This window comes from Gadus chalcogrammus, chromosome 21 (assembly GCF_026213295.1).
Source record: "Gadus chalcogrammus isolate NIFS_2021 chromosome 21, NIFS_Gcha_1.0, whole genome shotgun sequence".
Lineage (NCBI taxonomy): Eukaryota > Metazoa > Chordata > Actinopteri > Gadiformes > Gadidae > Gadus > Gadus chalcogrammus.
In genome coordinates this window covers 5,121,244-5,135,221 of record NC_079432.1, presented here as the reverse complement: position 1 = coordinate 5,135,221, position 13,978 = coordinate 5,121,244, and the positions used below count along the sequence as shown (strand labels likewise).

The 13,978-nt window shown below is 48.4% G+C and overlaps 2 protein-coding genes across 2 annotated transcripts in view; one reads left to right on the top strand and one right to left on the bottom strand.

The window, feature by feature from the left end:
• Positions 1 to 3,988: 3,988 nt before the first annotated feature.
• LOC130374908 (galectin-3) lies at positions 3,989 to 8,353 on the top strand. The gene is made up of 5 exons (XM_056581890.1): positions 3,989 to 3,994; positions 4,263 to 4,967; positions 5,384 to 5,472; positions 5,871 to 6,042; positions 7,216 to 8,353. Exons 1-5 carry the CDS (start codon positions 3,989 to 3,991, stop codon positions 7,372 to 7,374), a joined length of 1,131 nt encoding a protein of 376 aa, XP_056437865.1. The 3' UTR covers positions 7,375 to 8,353.
• A 499-nt stretch (positions 8,354 to 8,852) lies between these two features.
• Positions 8,853 to 13,978, bottom strand: part of LOC130374907 (mitogen-activated protein kinase-binding protein 1-like) — a 28,703-nt gene continuing 23,577 nt past the window's right edge. The window contains exons 26-31 of the mRNA XM_056581889.1: positions 12,303 to 12,446; positions 11,500 to 11,681; positions 10,920 to 11,166; positions 10,465 to 10,640; positions 9,659 to 9,744; positions 8,853 to 9,164 (exon numbers count right to left, since the gene is read on the bottom strand). Coding sequence (XP_056437864.1) covers positions 8,931 to 9,164; positions 9,659 to 9,744; positions 10,465 to 10,640; positions 10,920 to 11,166; positions 11,500 to 11,681; positions 12,303 to 12,446 — 1,069 coding nt within the window. The 3' untranslated portion in view covers positions 8,853 to 8,930. The remainder of the gene's footprint in view (positions 9,165 to 9,658; positions 9,745 to 10,464; positions 10,641 to 10,919; positions 11,167 to 11,499; positions 11,682 to 12,302; positions 12,447 to 13,978) is intronic.

Sequence of the window (13,978 nt, the reverse complement as noted above, 5' to 3'; positions counted from 1 at the left end):
CATTCTGTTTGGAATCATTCCAGATTTAAATTCATATTTATAATGGGCTGGAATCTTAGTTAATGAAATAAGATATCATTATAGAGCCATTTTTCACTGATCTTGACCCAGAACCCAGGACTTACTTAAAAAAAGGAAGACTATGGAAGAGAGCGGGAGAGCGAGAGAGAGAGAGAGAGAGAGAGAGAGAGAGAGAGAGAGAGAGAGAGAGAGAGAGAGAGAGAGAGAGAGAGGAATCAGTAGGCTGCTGATTAGAGAGTGTTGGAACAAGGCCCAGAGCTCATCGGAGGGTAATGCCACTGCTCCTCCTAGGATGCTATCGTCTGCCTAACAACAGCATGTCTCATCAGTGTCTTGGCTGTGCTTTTTAAACAGCTCTACCATTGGTTCAAACAAAAAAACTTGACTAAAACAATAGTTATAGGACGGTTTGGACACTAAATTGAATGGATTAATATGTATATTTTTACCATTAAATATTTAGCAATTTAACAGACACTTTTATTCAAAGTGCCTTACGGTGAATTCAGATCCATGTCATGTATGAGCAAGTATAGGGGATAGGGGAATGGTGTTCAATGATGCGTGCGTGTGTACCGCGGACATAGGGATCCAACCCGATTGGCCTGGAGTCAATCACCTCAATCACTGGGTATATTATAATATGGAAACGATTCTATCCAGTACATGTATAATATCCCCCTCCATAACTCACCAGACACCCCCAAGAGCTGGGATTCTGGCCTTCTGCTCTCTGTGCGTCCAGTTAATTTAATCACCGAGCAATTACCGAGATCCACGCCTTCCCGGCTTGCGGCGGATGAGCAGAAAAACAAAAGAATTACGTCATCTTTCCTTGAATGAAGAAAACCATGCACACTCGTAGGAAAAAAACGTTGCCTGCAAAAATTCATGGAAAATTGAGAAGTCGTCAAGTCAAACGCAGACGCACGCACACACAAACAAGACAACAACCAGATGTCCTATAAACGGCCAAAGTAATTAGTTAGCGTTATCATATGTGTTGCAGTGTGTGTGTGTGTGTCGTGTGTCGTGTGTCTGTGTGTGTGTGTGTGTGTGTGTGTGTGTGTGTGTGTGTGTGTGTGTGTGTGTGTGTGTGTGTGTGTGTGCTTGCGTGTTCTTGCTTTCCTGTCTTTGTGCGCGCGTGTGCGTGTGTATGAGTACCGCAGCGTTTGCCCACCTAGGTCACGCTACTAGACGCTATCGGTTCATGAAGAATGAATAGCCGTAAGTGCATCTTCTCCTCGTGTAGCCCACACCATGACGTCGTCTTCGTCGCTCAAACCACGTGGTGTCAGTGTAGAGTCGAGCTGCCGTAACTTACGCATGCTGCCGGCAGGGCCCCCTTGTTTGCGTTTTTAGCGATTTTTTTTCTCCCTTTTACAAGGAATTGTAAACGAGCGAAGTGGGCCATTAATTCACATTCAGGGTATTCATTAATTCATTCGGGGTTTTTTTAAAAGAAAAGCTAAGGAAAGCCAGTTTAGTAAATAGCCTATAAACAATAGAGATAGAAGGAGGAGTTGAAAAGGTCAAAGCAACTAAAAGGTCAAACATGAGCATCCTATATGCCTAACGTCGTGACGTCACATAGCAATGAGCATTGGCATGTCAGTTATTATGTTACTACTAACATCTTCATTTAAAAAGATGAAAATTGGGCCCATAAAAACATAACTCACTCAGGGACTCATTATTGTGCAAGAGGCAAGGCAACTGTGGCTTTTATTATTTCAAACCTGACCCCTAAACCTGCATGAAACAAATTATTTTATTCTACAATTTGGACGTGGCCTTTTGAGTCAAACATGAGCAAATTAACAGCAAAATGGCTGCCATTACGCTTAGAATTTCGTGCATGACAAGTTTAGAAGGTCGTTGAATCGCTCACATTTTTTGGGCCACGTATTGGTTAATGTCATTAGCCTGGAAAGACAAAAGACACAGTTAGCCTACAAGTTGTGTTTTGTGTTAGCCGGTTGCCCTGGACACTAGGGTTTATTCAGTTCACTGTGACCACAGTTACCTCATCACCATCTTTCACCTTTTCTTCAGTAAAATTTAAATGGCGGATATTAGGTTTGTTATCTGTCATACTGTGGTAAGAATCAGTAGCGCCAGAGCAGCTAAGCTAAAAAAAAATACATTTTTTCAAATAAAAAGGGAAATGATGCCTCTCTCAAGGTCTGCAGTAGTTGTGTAACTGTCACGCCTTTGCTCTAGTCAAATATGTGTCCCATGACACACAAGCAGGAGACTTTAACCATTGTTTTGCTGTAGAGCCAATGAGCATGAGTTAAGAGAGTACGTTGCAGAGTATTCGTGTTTTAGTTTTAGTTAACCTTAACAGTTGACTATTTATGGTATACATACAGTGTATACTCTCACACAAAAACACACAGACATGTGCGCATGTGCACGCGCGCACACACACACACACACGCACACGCACACGCACACGCACACACACACACACACACACGCACACGCACACACACACACACACACACACACACACACACACACACACACACACAAAAGAGATAAAAACAGGGTCAAAACATAACAGAAACGTAATTCTATAATCATTCATAAACCCAGTCATCCCATGCATTATTGGCGTGACAGCATTTTCTATAAGGGTCCGATTTTTATTGTGCGTAATGAATTAGAGGAGGGAGGAGGGGCTAAATGCAGCGAAGACCCAGGGCTATAAAAGAGTGTGTGTGTGCGTGTTGTGTGTTTGACAGCAGAGAAAATAACCCAACAACGTCCACACCTGTGAGCCTGAGACAGCGTAAAGGTAAGCCCCTCTCCGAATGACTGTAACTGGCAATCTGAATACAATGCAATGACTAAGTGTGGCTTTAAAATAAAACATCATAAAAAGTTAAAAGTTGGTTACACAAATAAAGGGGAACTACGATGCGCTGTGCTTCCGCTTGTACCAAGGCAGCATCCTCTGATATAGTTTGGGTTCCAAGTCTGATAAAAAATGTTCTCTTGGTTCACTTTATCTACATTCTACTGCTATAGAGTTAAGGTGTGAAACACGGACAGGGCATCATCTACCAATGTTGTCAAATCAGTCAAATCTATTTGAAAAAGTTACATTAACTTCAAAACATGGATGGGGCATCGTCTACCAATGTGGTTGAATCATTAAAATCTATTATAAAAAAGTAACATTTAAAAGCTTAGCATCGACAGTCAGTGCTACACTAAAGTACCCCAAGGGGGCTTTGAACCGTCCTCCTCCAACCAGTGTATTGTAGAGTTTGAAGGACAACGCTACACTTGGCAGGTGATCCATGCTGCATGTAGGAGCTCTCTCCTTGAGTGTGTTTGTGTGTGGTGATGGCAGGTTTAACCTTGACACATTTATGGCTCCATGCTCAACAAGTGTGCAGACTCACCCAGCCCCAGAGTCCAATCTGTCAGACTCGGGCCAGGCGAGGCTGCTTAAACCAACCATCATCCACACACATACTCAAAACCAGGAACATCAGGGGAAACATTATTTAACGACAATTAACAGGTTAATGACGAGGAGAGGGGGAGGGGCAGCTGAATGGTTTCACTGTGGCTGCACATTCCCCGATAAGTGTACCTCGCGCTCTTACTGTCAGCAGAGCCAGCGTAGCGTCAGTCTATGAATGAGTGAACTCTCTCGGTTCACTCTCAATTAACGTGCAGGACCTGAGTCACACAAACAGTGTGCCCTGTACATTCTTTTACAATCTTCCTCTCCTACCACTTAAAGCCGTTTTCAGACGTGCCCCTACGCATCTTGGTCTGTCCCTGGGTGGGCTTTTATAATCTACATTGCTCATCCACAGTATCTCTCTTCCACAGTATCTAAGTTGCTCATTCACAGATTGGATCGCAACATTGTCGATCCGTATTGCTAATCTATTGTGTTTCTTTTGTTTGACTTTTTTTTTCTTCTTTCGTTTCCACGGGTAGAATGGATGTAAGTACCTTCCCCATATTTCTCATTCTGTTTGTCTGTCTTCAGCATGTTTCACCTGAGTTATAAAACGCCTTTGCTGTTCTGTTGCTTGTGCCGACGGGGCCGTGTTTCTGTGGAAATGCAAGTTGGTGTCCACCCTCCTTTCCACCCTCACTCTTCCCCGTGTCTCCATCCTGGACTCTCTTCCCACCCTCATCCCCCCCTCCCCTACCCCTCCCCCCCTCCCTCCCCCGTCTCCCCCTCCCCCTCCCCACCCCCCCTCCCCCAGCACCCTCAAGCTCCGTGTGGTGGTGGCTGCCCGCCCTATGGCTCTGCCTCACAGGGGCCCCCCCAGTGGCCTGGGTCGCAGCCGCTGCCGCAGCAGCCGCAGCAGCAGCAGCTGGCCCCGTCGGGGGCCTCGGTGTGGCCGGGACAAGCCCCCCCCCAGGCGCCACCGTGTTGGTCCGGACAGCCCAACACACCCTGCTGGAACGGGGGCCAACCCGCGCCGGCTCCTCAACCCACCTTCCCGGGCCCTTACCCGGCCTCTTATCCGGCGGCCTACCCGGCCCCGGGGTACCAACCAGGCTACCCCGGTTCTTACCCGGCCCCCGGGGGCCCTATGGCCCCTCAGCCGGCGCTCGCCCCCCAGCCCGCCCCGACCCCTGCCTCTGCCCCGGGGCAGCCCTGCCACCCGTGCTGGCCGGGGCCCCAGTACCAGCCCCAGCAGCCCCAGATGCAGCCCCCCATGCAGCCCATGCAGCCCCCGGCCCCCCCACCCGTCCCGGCCCCGGTCTCCACCCCGGTGCCCAACCCGGTCCCGGCCCCCAGTCCGTCCCCCTCTGTGGCGCCGGGGCTCCAGCCCAGCGTGCCGGGGTGGCCCGCCCCCCAGAGCTGGAACCCGGGCTACAACCCCGGGCAGCCCGGCTGGCCCGGCCAGAACCCCTCCATAATGCCCCCGCACTGGCCCCTCGCGCCCACATCAGGACCCCTGGTGAGTCCCCAGCAACTATCTGTGTGTGTGGGGGGGGGGGAGAGGGGTGTGTGTGTGCAGGTGCGTGGTGAGTGTGTGTGTGTGTGCGTGTAGGTGATTATGTGTATGTGTGTGTGTGTTCGTGTGTGTGTGTGTATGTGTGTGCAGGTATGTTTGTGTATGTGTACTGTATATACTGTATGTGTGGTGTGTGCGTTGGTATGCGTGTGTTTATGTGCATGTGTGTGTGTGTGTGTGTGTGTGTGTGTGTGTGTGTGTGTGTGTGTGTGTGTGTGTGTGTGTGTGCAGTGTGTGTGGGTGTGTGTGTGTGTTTGTGTCTAGGCTAGGTTTCTGAGTGTTCACCCTGTTGATATGTGAATGGGGTAATGGATTGAGTGGAGCTGAACAATGACCCTGCTGTCGTCTCCCTTGTGCAGAGCGTCCCGTACAACCTCAACCTGTCCCGCGGAATCTACGACAAGATGATGATAACCATAAAGGGCCACGTCAAACCCAACGCTAAAATGTAAGACAACCTTAACCTCTGCTGTCTTCACTGGGTGAGCCGCACGGTAAATGTCTAATGTCCATCAGTGTCTCTACGGCTAGCAGAGAAGGACAATTTGAGGATTGTGTTTTGTTACAAACTTCTTTACCGTTTTACGCTTTAAGTTTAGTACACTTTTGTTTCTCTTCAGATCGTATAAATCTTTTTTTTTACTAAATATTGCCGAGGACATTATGAGTATCAACACATTTTTTGATGCCCTGCTTTACTGCTGGGCTAAGAAAGCAAATACAATTTAAAGAAATAAAATAAAAAAAATAAACCAAAAAGTTTGATGCTTAACAAGCTTACACATTGGCTCTGTGTCCTTATCGTATCAAACAAGACCCTGACACATTGTCTCCCTCTTTGCTCAGGTTCACGGTGAACTTCCTCCGAGGCTACGACATCCCCTTCCACATCAACCCCCGCTTCAGTGAGGGGGGCAAGCAGGTGCTGGTGCGGAACCACAAGGTGGGCGAGCGCTGGGGCAAGGAGGAGAGGGACCTGAAGGGCCCGTTCCCCTTCGCCCCCGGGAGCTCCTTCGAGGTGAGACGGAAAAACACGGAGAGAAACGACGACAACCGACTCTGTTTAGCGGTCGGTTTTGTTTGGCTAGGCTAGCTGTACTGATAGGTGCCATAAAGGTTCTAAAGGGCTGATTATGGTTCCATGTCGACGCACCGCAAGGACCATGCAGACGCTTTGACGCAGTCGTGAATCTGCGTCGGGTTTTAGTGAGTGGACCAATCACAACCCTCGCTGCTGAGTCGTCTCGAACGCAAGGTAAACATTTTTGAGAGGCGCACGTCAGGCCCTTGCGGTGGACGCAAGGAGGGTCTGCAATGACGTGACGGGTCTGTAAAGCCCCTCGCGTTGAGTCGACGTGGAACCATAAAGTCTGATAGAAATGTCTATCACTTTATCGACCTTCTACTGCGGTGGATAAAGGTTTGAAACATGGATAGGGCATCTTGTACCAATGTGGTCAAATCATTAAAGCGGTCGGTTGGTTTGGCTAGGCTAGCTGTACTGATAGGTGCCCTTTCTCCTGGTTAACATCAGGAGAACGTTTGGCAGAGAGGCTGGAAAGGGTTGGAAAGGCGGTTGGGGATGTTCCTAGATAAGGGGACATCTGAGGTGCAGAGGGACCCCTGGAGGTTAGTAGGGTGGGGGTCACCAAAGCACATGACATAATAGTGAGTTGTTGTTGGTGTTGTCGTGTGTGGAGGGGTATGACGCCAGACACTATTAGATAGTAGTGTGGGGGTGGGGGTGGGGGTGGGGGCAGGGGCTGAGCTCAACAGTCACCGGCAGACAGTGGTGAAAGAGTGAGGGTGTGTTTTGGGGTGTGTCCGTCTTGAGAGGGACCAGAGTCAACATCTAGACCTGCTTTTTAACCAGAAGTCGAAAGTTACAAAAAACGACAGCATTACAAAGCATATCATACTGAGTTAGTGATAAATAATGGAGTGGGTGCTCCTTGTACATTTTTGTGAAAAGGTTATATTAATGTTTCTGTTTTCATGTTTTTCAATATTTTATACATCTGACCTTAACCTGTAACAATTGTGTTCATGGCCAACCTACATTTTTTTACATGTCCAACATTTTTGAGCGCCAATGCCTTCCCCACGCTTCTTTTTATTTTTTTATTAAATAAGAAGAGCAGGCTAAAGCACGTATTTTTCCATATTGACGTCCGGCGGACATGTGTTACAGATGAAGATCCTGTGCACGTTCGAGGAGTTCCGCGTGGCTGTGAACAACATCGCGCTGTTCGAGTTCACGCACCGCGTGCGCGAGCTCAACCAGATCGACCGCATCAACATCCTGCACGACGTGGTGCTCACCTACGTCAATGTGGAGACGCTCCCCTAGGACAGCGCTGTGTCACTATAATATTATATATACATATATGTATCGAAACTTAATCTATGTTTTACAAATGCATGTGAGCGTTTTATAATTTAGTCTCCTCCAGAAGCGCACAGACCGCGCATGCGCTAACAAAGACGTTCAAGTCAGACGCTAGAAGGGCTGAACATATTTAACCGTTAGATTATGTTATCATCATAATAGACTGCCGGATACTTTATGAGCTGAGCTCATTTCAAGATGTACTGCTGCAAGCTCATTTCTCTGTGAAAATAACTATTAATTAGGCCTGCTGAGTTTTACAATTCGACTGTCTATTCTAACATTTACATTTATAGTGTGTAATATTCCCAAACTGCAACAGATTAGCTCTCAACAATGGTTTAGGATATACTTCCTGAATAACACAATCTAGTGGAAATGTTGTTTTGAATGGAATGTGTAACCTAATATAGAATAGGAAAATAAATAGAAGTACATTTAAAGTCTGTTTTATTTTTCTCTTGAGTCTTCCAATGGACAATCCAATGGACAAAAAACAGAGGCTGCATAACATATGCAATTGACTACTTTCCAAAGAAAAGCTCATAAGATATTCACATTCAGGGATCCTATTTTAAAAACAAAGAACCATAGCAGAATAGGCTAATTGTGAACGTAACCTGACACCCTGAAACTTCATCCTCTTATGTGTTTGACACTGGCTCTATCACAACGGAACTGCGGACACTGGGATTCAACCCAAAACACGGTTGGTTTAGCTTGTATTGGTTTGATAAACGTCAGTACCTGGTAGTGCCAATGCTTGTATAGGGGTCATTGACTATTGACAGACATTGTTACATGAAACATCTGACTGAGCAGGGTAGACCGGATTAACCGGCATGAGCTCACTATAGTTTTCTTAATTAAAAAAATATTTCTATATATTTATTAATTTATTTTAATTAAATACGTGTCCACCGAGACCAATACTTATGTGGTAAGAGCCCAAACATCGAGGCACATTCGCCCAGAGTTCACATTAAAAAAAGGCGATTACAGAACAGAACGTAGTGATAAAGCACGATGTGCATTCTTGGCATTCCTCATTTCCTTCCGTAGCTTCCTCTTTAGATCTCTCAGATTCTTCAGGTATAAAACCTCACTCGCTATCAGTGCAGCAACTTAGAACTCGATAAAATTATCTGTACACAGCAACACCATAAACATATCTGTTCAAATAAAGTGCTGGTGTGGGTACATGCGTACGTGTATCCGTGTATGTGTACTGTATGTGTGTGTACCGTGCGTGCATGTATGCGTGCACGTGTCAGCACACGCATGTGCATGCAAGTGCGTGTGCATGCATGGTTTGTGTGCGCACACGTTGGCACATAGCCGTGTCAGCACACGTTTGTGCATGTATGTGCGTCTGCGCACAATGTTGTGCGTGCATGAGCACACATTTGCGCATGTGTATGCGTGTGCATGCATGAGCAGTGTGTATGCGCGTGCATGCATGGTTGTGCATGTGTGTGTGTGTGTGGGTGCACACTACACACCCAATGTGCGGCACCCTAGGTCTTCCCATCCAGCCTCTTCTCCACGGACCTCAGCAGCAGCTCAGAGTACTGCTCCAGCAGGGCCAGGGCGGCCCGGTCCCCCCCACCCCGGGGGCCCAGGGGCCCATCAGGGGCCCCCCCGCCGCAGGGCAGAGGGTCCAGCTGGGCCCTCACCGCGCCCAGGGCCTCCGACAGCACCTTCCTCATCTCCTCCTGGTCGTCAGCGGCATCACAGCCCCCGCTCAGAGTCTAGACGGTTCATTTAAAAGATGGTAGTCAATGGCTTTAGTCGATTCAATGCAAGGAGAGCAGTAGAGTAGCAACAGGAGTACTCCAGGGGACCTTTAGCCTGGACACCTATTCCATTTTCTTGTTGCTGAGTCCTGAATGATTCACCGTACACACTAGTTTGATTTAGTCTACTATTTAGTCATTTAGCAGACAAAATGTGACCTGCAGTGTATTCATATACAGGTCATGAACATTGGAGATTTGAAACCAGACCCTCTGAGCTTGGAGTCGAACAGCCTAGCCACCAAGACTGTGTGGTCCTCTGCCTGCGGTCTCTCTTTCTCTCTCTCTCTCTCTCTCTCTCTCTCTCTCTCTCTCTCTCTCTCTCTCTCTCTCTCTCTCTCTCTCTCTCTCTCTCTCTCTCTCTCTCTCTCTCTCTCTCTCTCTCTCTCTCTCTCTCTCTCTCTCTCTCTCTCTCTCTCTCTCTCTCTCTCTCTCTCTCGTCTACTCACCAGGCTGTAGAGTGTGACCGTCCTCTTGAGACTGTTGTGGAGTTCACCCACCGCCTGAATACAGGTTTCCAAGGTGACAGAGTGTTCTGGAACCACAACAGTGAAAATAATCCTTTAGTGAGACATTTAAGGTCGAGGAACAGGATCCAAGAAAGACCAGTCGAAGCCCAGCGTGAGACTAGTAAACAGAGTTAAAATGTAGTGTTTTTCCTTTTCAATTTCCCGGAATAAAAACGACATCTCCCAGGATGCATAGAGGCAGATACAATAAAGACGTGGTTAACCTCGTTTTGGCTTAAAGTCAGAGTTAGTTAGAGTTAAAACGAAAATGGGAATTAAATCGCCAGTTTGGTAAGATTAGAAAAGGACTAATAACGCTTGTGTTATTCAAAAAAGGAAAAAAAAACATCAGGACCTTTATCGTAGTTATAACTACAGCCAGGCAAAAAATAAAAAAATCTGAAAGGAGAAAAAAATGACGGTGCTGTTGACAGAGCAGACGAGAGAGAGAGAGAGAGAGAGAGAGAGAGAGAGAGAGAGAGAGAGAGAGAGAGAGAGAGAGAGAGAGAGAGAGAGAGAGAGGCTGTAAGAGGGACAAACATCCCCTGGAGTGGTGATGGCTGAGCGAGGCTGAAGTGGCCGTGGTGGAGAGGTGGACTCAGAGAGGGATCCGGCACTACAGTACAAAACCAATACCGTCAACGCTCTAAACAACCCCTAGGCACCCATCAGTACAAGCACTAATTATCAGCCAATAAGCATCCCATGTTTCAACGTGAGGCACCGCGGCACACCGCGGTCTCTACCTGGCCTGCTGGCGGGGAGGTCCGCGCCCAAGGGCACTGGGGTAGAGGCACGAGGCCGAGGCAGCGCGGGCGTCTTCGGCTCCGGGCGGAGGCCGAGGGTCAGCAGCAGGCTCTGGGTGCGTCGGGGCAGGGGGATCTTCGAGGGGCGCGGCTCCGCGTCCAGGGAGCCCCGTCGTCTCCCGCCGCAGGGGGGAGGGGAGGGGGGAGGCGAGGTGGGAGGCGAGTGGAGAGGAGAAGAGGAGGGAGGAGAGGGGGGAGGCGAGGGGAGAGGAGAAGAGGAGGGAGGAGAGGAGGGAGGAGGAGAGGAGGGAGGAGAGGAGGGAGGAGGAGAGGGGGGAGGAGAGGAGGGAGGAGGAGAGGGGGGACGAGAGGGGGGAGGAGGAGAGGAGGGAGGAGGAGAGGAGGGAGGAGGAGAGGGGGGAGGGGGAGAGGGGGGAGGAGAGGGGGTCTGGAGCTCCGCACTCCGAGCGGAGGAGGAGGCGTGGCTGCGTTTGGACGAGGAGGAGGTGGTGGGGCTCATGTAGGAGCGCCGGGCCTTGGTCCGGGGGCTCGCCCAGGGCAAGGGGGAGGGGGGCGCCGAGCCGCGCGAGGGGGAGGGAAGCGGGGAGGGAGATCCGTGAGAGCCCGGGTCCACCGAGAGATGCTGCGGTCGGGGCTGCAGTTGCGCCACTGCGCCACTAGAGTGCGCAGGGGAGAGAGGCCCTGGAAGAACGGACATGAGCAGGCAACGTGAGCCATCAGGGACGGGTGTCTTAAGCTGTATTTATTCAGCTCAGCGAGCGTGGATCGGCATTCATTTAATTTAACACTCCCAGACAGTGTTAGCATTATTATGGAAGATTTAAATGCCATAGACCAGTTTAATATAGAAGGAAATGCTTATTTAGAATGACGCTTCAAAATAAAAAAAATAATATTCTTTTCTTTATTATTATCTTTTTTTTTTTTGTAAAGCAACAGAAACAGAGTCAAGAGAACCAACAACCCACGGAGGGTCTGGGAATGACTCAGAGCTGACTCAGGTTTCAGGCTTACGGTGTGAGGCCGGGTTCTGGACGGGAGAGGGGTTCTGTGAAGCGGCGTGGACCTCGGCCAGGGGTGCGGCCTTCGGGGGGGGACCGGAAGGCCTCCATTGTTGCAATCTCCAAGGGCCACTCTTCCTTTGGGCCCCCGAGTCCTGCTGGGGGGCCCTTTCTGAAGGCCCCACATCTGGCCCGCTGAGATAAGGCGAGACACAGGGATGAGAAAGTTTGTGAGGCCTTGTGTGAGCACTGCACACATGTTTTGTCTCTGTTCGTTGATGGTCGGGGTTCACGTGAAACACGGCGGAGACTCCTAGTGGAGGTGTGTGTTTACATGACTAAAATTAGTATTTCTGTATTCATATTTTTGTATTCTGTGGAAAACCCGGCAGTGGCGGAGAGTGGATGGCTGTGGATTGTGTTTGTTAATTGATCAATTAAGCTCAGAACTGGGGGTCGGAGCAGATGAGTGTAACACTGTTGTCGTTTTGTACCATTAAACCGGGGATGTTTGCTTTATTTCCCCAATGTAGCGCTCACTTTAGCTTACAACTCGATTTACTTGCTTTATTCACTACGGATCGAATTGACTTAGAGCGGGGGGGGGAGTAGAAACTCGCGGATGGGTTTTATTATACTCATAAACTTGTCGCAAAAATGATGAGTGCAGTGGAAAAGTTACACCGTGTAAGTTGGGGTACATCCACAAACCCTCTGTTCGTATTCTCATTGTCTTTGCGACTTCTATTTATCGAAGTCCCGACCCCTCCAGCCAAGTTCCCCCCCTCACCCCTGGGTGTCCTCTCCCGTACCCACCTTGTCCCTTCCATCCTGGGGGTCTTCTGGTTGTCGGCCACCCCCTCCAGCATCGGCCGGACTTTAGACACGGGGGGCTGCGAAGTGGGACCCCCCATCCCTGCCACGGAGCCGTCCCGGCTCTTAGCAAACAGAGGGGCACTCCTACGGGGGCAGATGGCACGATGTGAGCGATTAGTTGTGTTTCCTATCCCCTGGGGAGTGGCTGAAGCTAAAAGGTAGAGTTATGGTTTGGACGTGGACGCAACGCAATGACCACGCAGTCGCTTCAACGCGGTCGTGAGCCTGTTCTGGTTCTGCGTTGGGTTTCAGTGAGCGGACCAATCACATCCCTTGATGCTGCGTCGCCTCAACGCAAGGTTACAATATTTTGGAGTCGCGCGTCAGTCCCTCGAGGTGGACGCAAGGACGTAAAGGGTCCGTAAACCCCCGTGCGTTGCGTCGACGTAGAACCATAACTGAGCCTTTAGTCCTGAAGCATGTGTAGCTACAGTGTGAGCCACCAATGAGTGCATTAAAAGCAGTCTGTTTTGCGTTAGCATCACAGCATAGCGGGATCCGTGGTTAAATCCCGTGCCGTAATTACAGAGAACCAACCGCATTTTATACCCAAGACCCACCACCGTTCTTTTTAATGCTTTCCTGGTAATGTGAATTCAAGTTTTTTATTTTCTCTGGCCTATCCGCGTGATTAAACACAACGCTTAAAAACACAAAGACAAATTTAAATTCTAATGGGTGTGTAGACAGTTACATTAGCACTGTTAAACAAGGCATGGGTGGTGGGCACTTAGTGAAATGGGAAAGCTGTTTAAATGACTGAATATGCAAACATACATTTAAATAATACTTAAATCATATTTACACATTTAGACATCATATTGCGCTGGGAGCTTCGAAGGTGTGATAGTTGTGTGTACTCATTTTCCTGGTCAATCACGATTATGCTATTATATATCATATATACATTATTCCATAAAATAATGATTTTTATAATTCTAACTTTCTAATTGTGTGTTTTTATATTCTCCTTGCCCAGTTGAGGACGACTGAGGCTCAAGCCTTTAATTGCCATTCGTCAAGCTGTTCATTGTTCTATTAATGTACACCTTAAAAATAATGCATCGAAGCCTAAAGGCCGATTTAGGTTCGTTTTAGACGCAGAGACGTAAGCACGTAATTTACACAAGGGACTTGTTTTAGACACGTTTTGATTTACGGTTCCTTTAAGGTTCCTTAAGGATTGCGCGTGTTGCAAGGGGATTCTCCGCCACAACAGTAGGGGGAGCAACGAACGAATCTGTGGGCGTGGAAGTGGAAATCGCTGGCTTGTTTATATTTATAATTATCATAATTCGTTCTTGTGTTTTCTTCTTCTCCTTCTTCAAAATTCTTCATTCGCTTCTGTCACGGCCTTTTAAAAATGGCGCTATTATGCTGTAAAACCGGAAATGTGAGACTCCTGAAAGGATGTGGTTAGCTGGCCAATCAGAGTCTTTGCGAGCTGCGTAGGGCCGTAGTGTTTTAGTCGCATAGTCAGGAATTTTGGCCGACGCACTTAAGCACGTAAGGGGGGATATTTTACCGCGCAAGGGGGGGTTATGTATCTTACGTGCTTACGCGTTACGTCTAAAACAGAGCATATATCGGCCTTAAGAGCAGTCAGAGTTGACAAC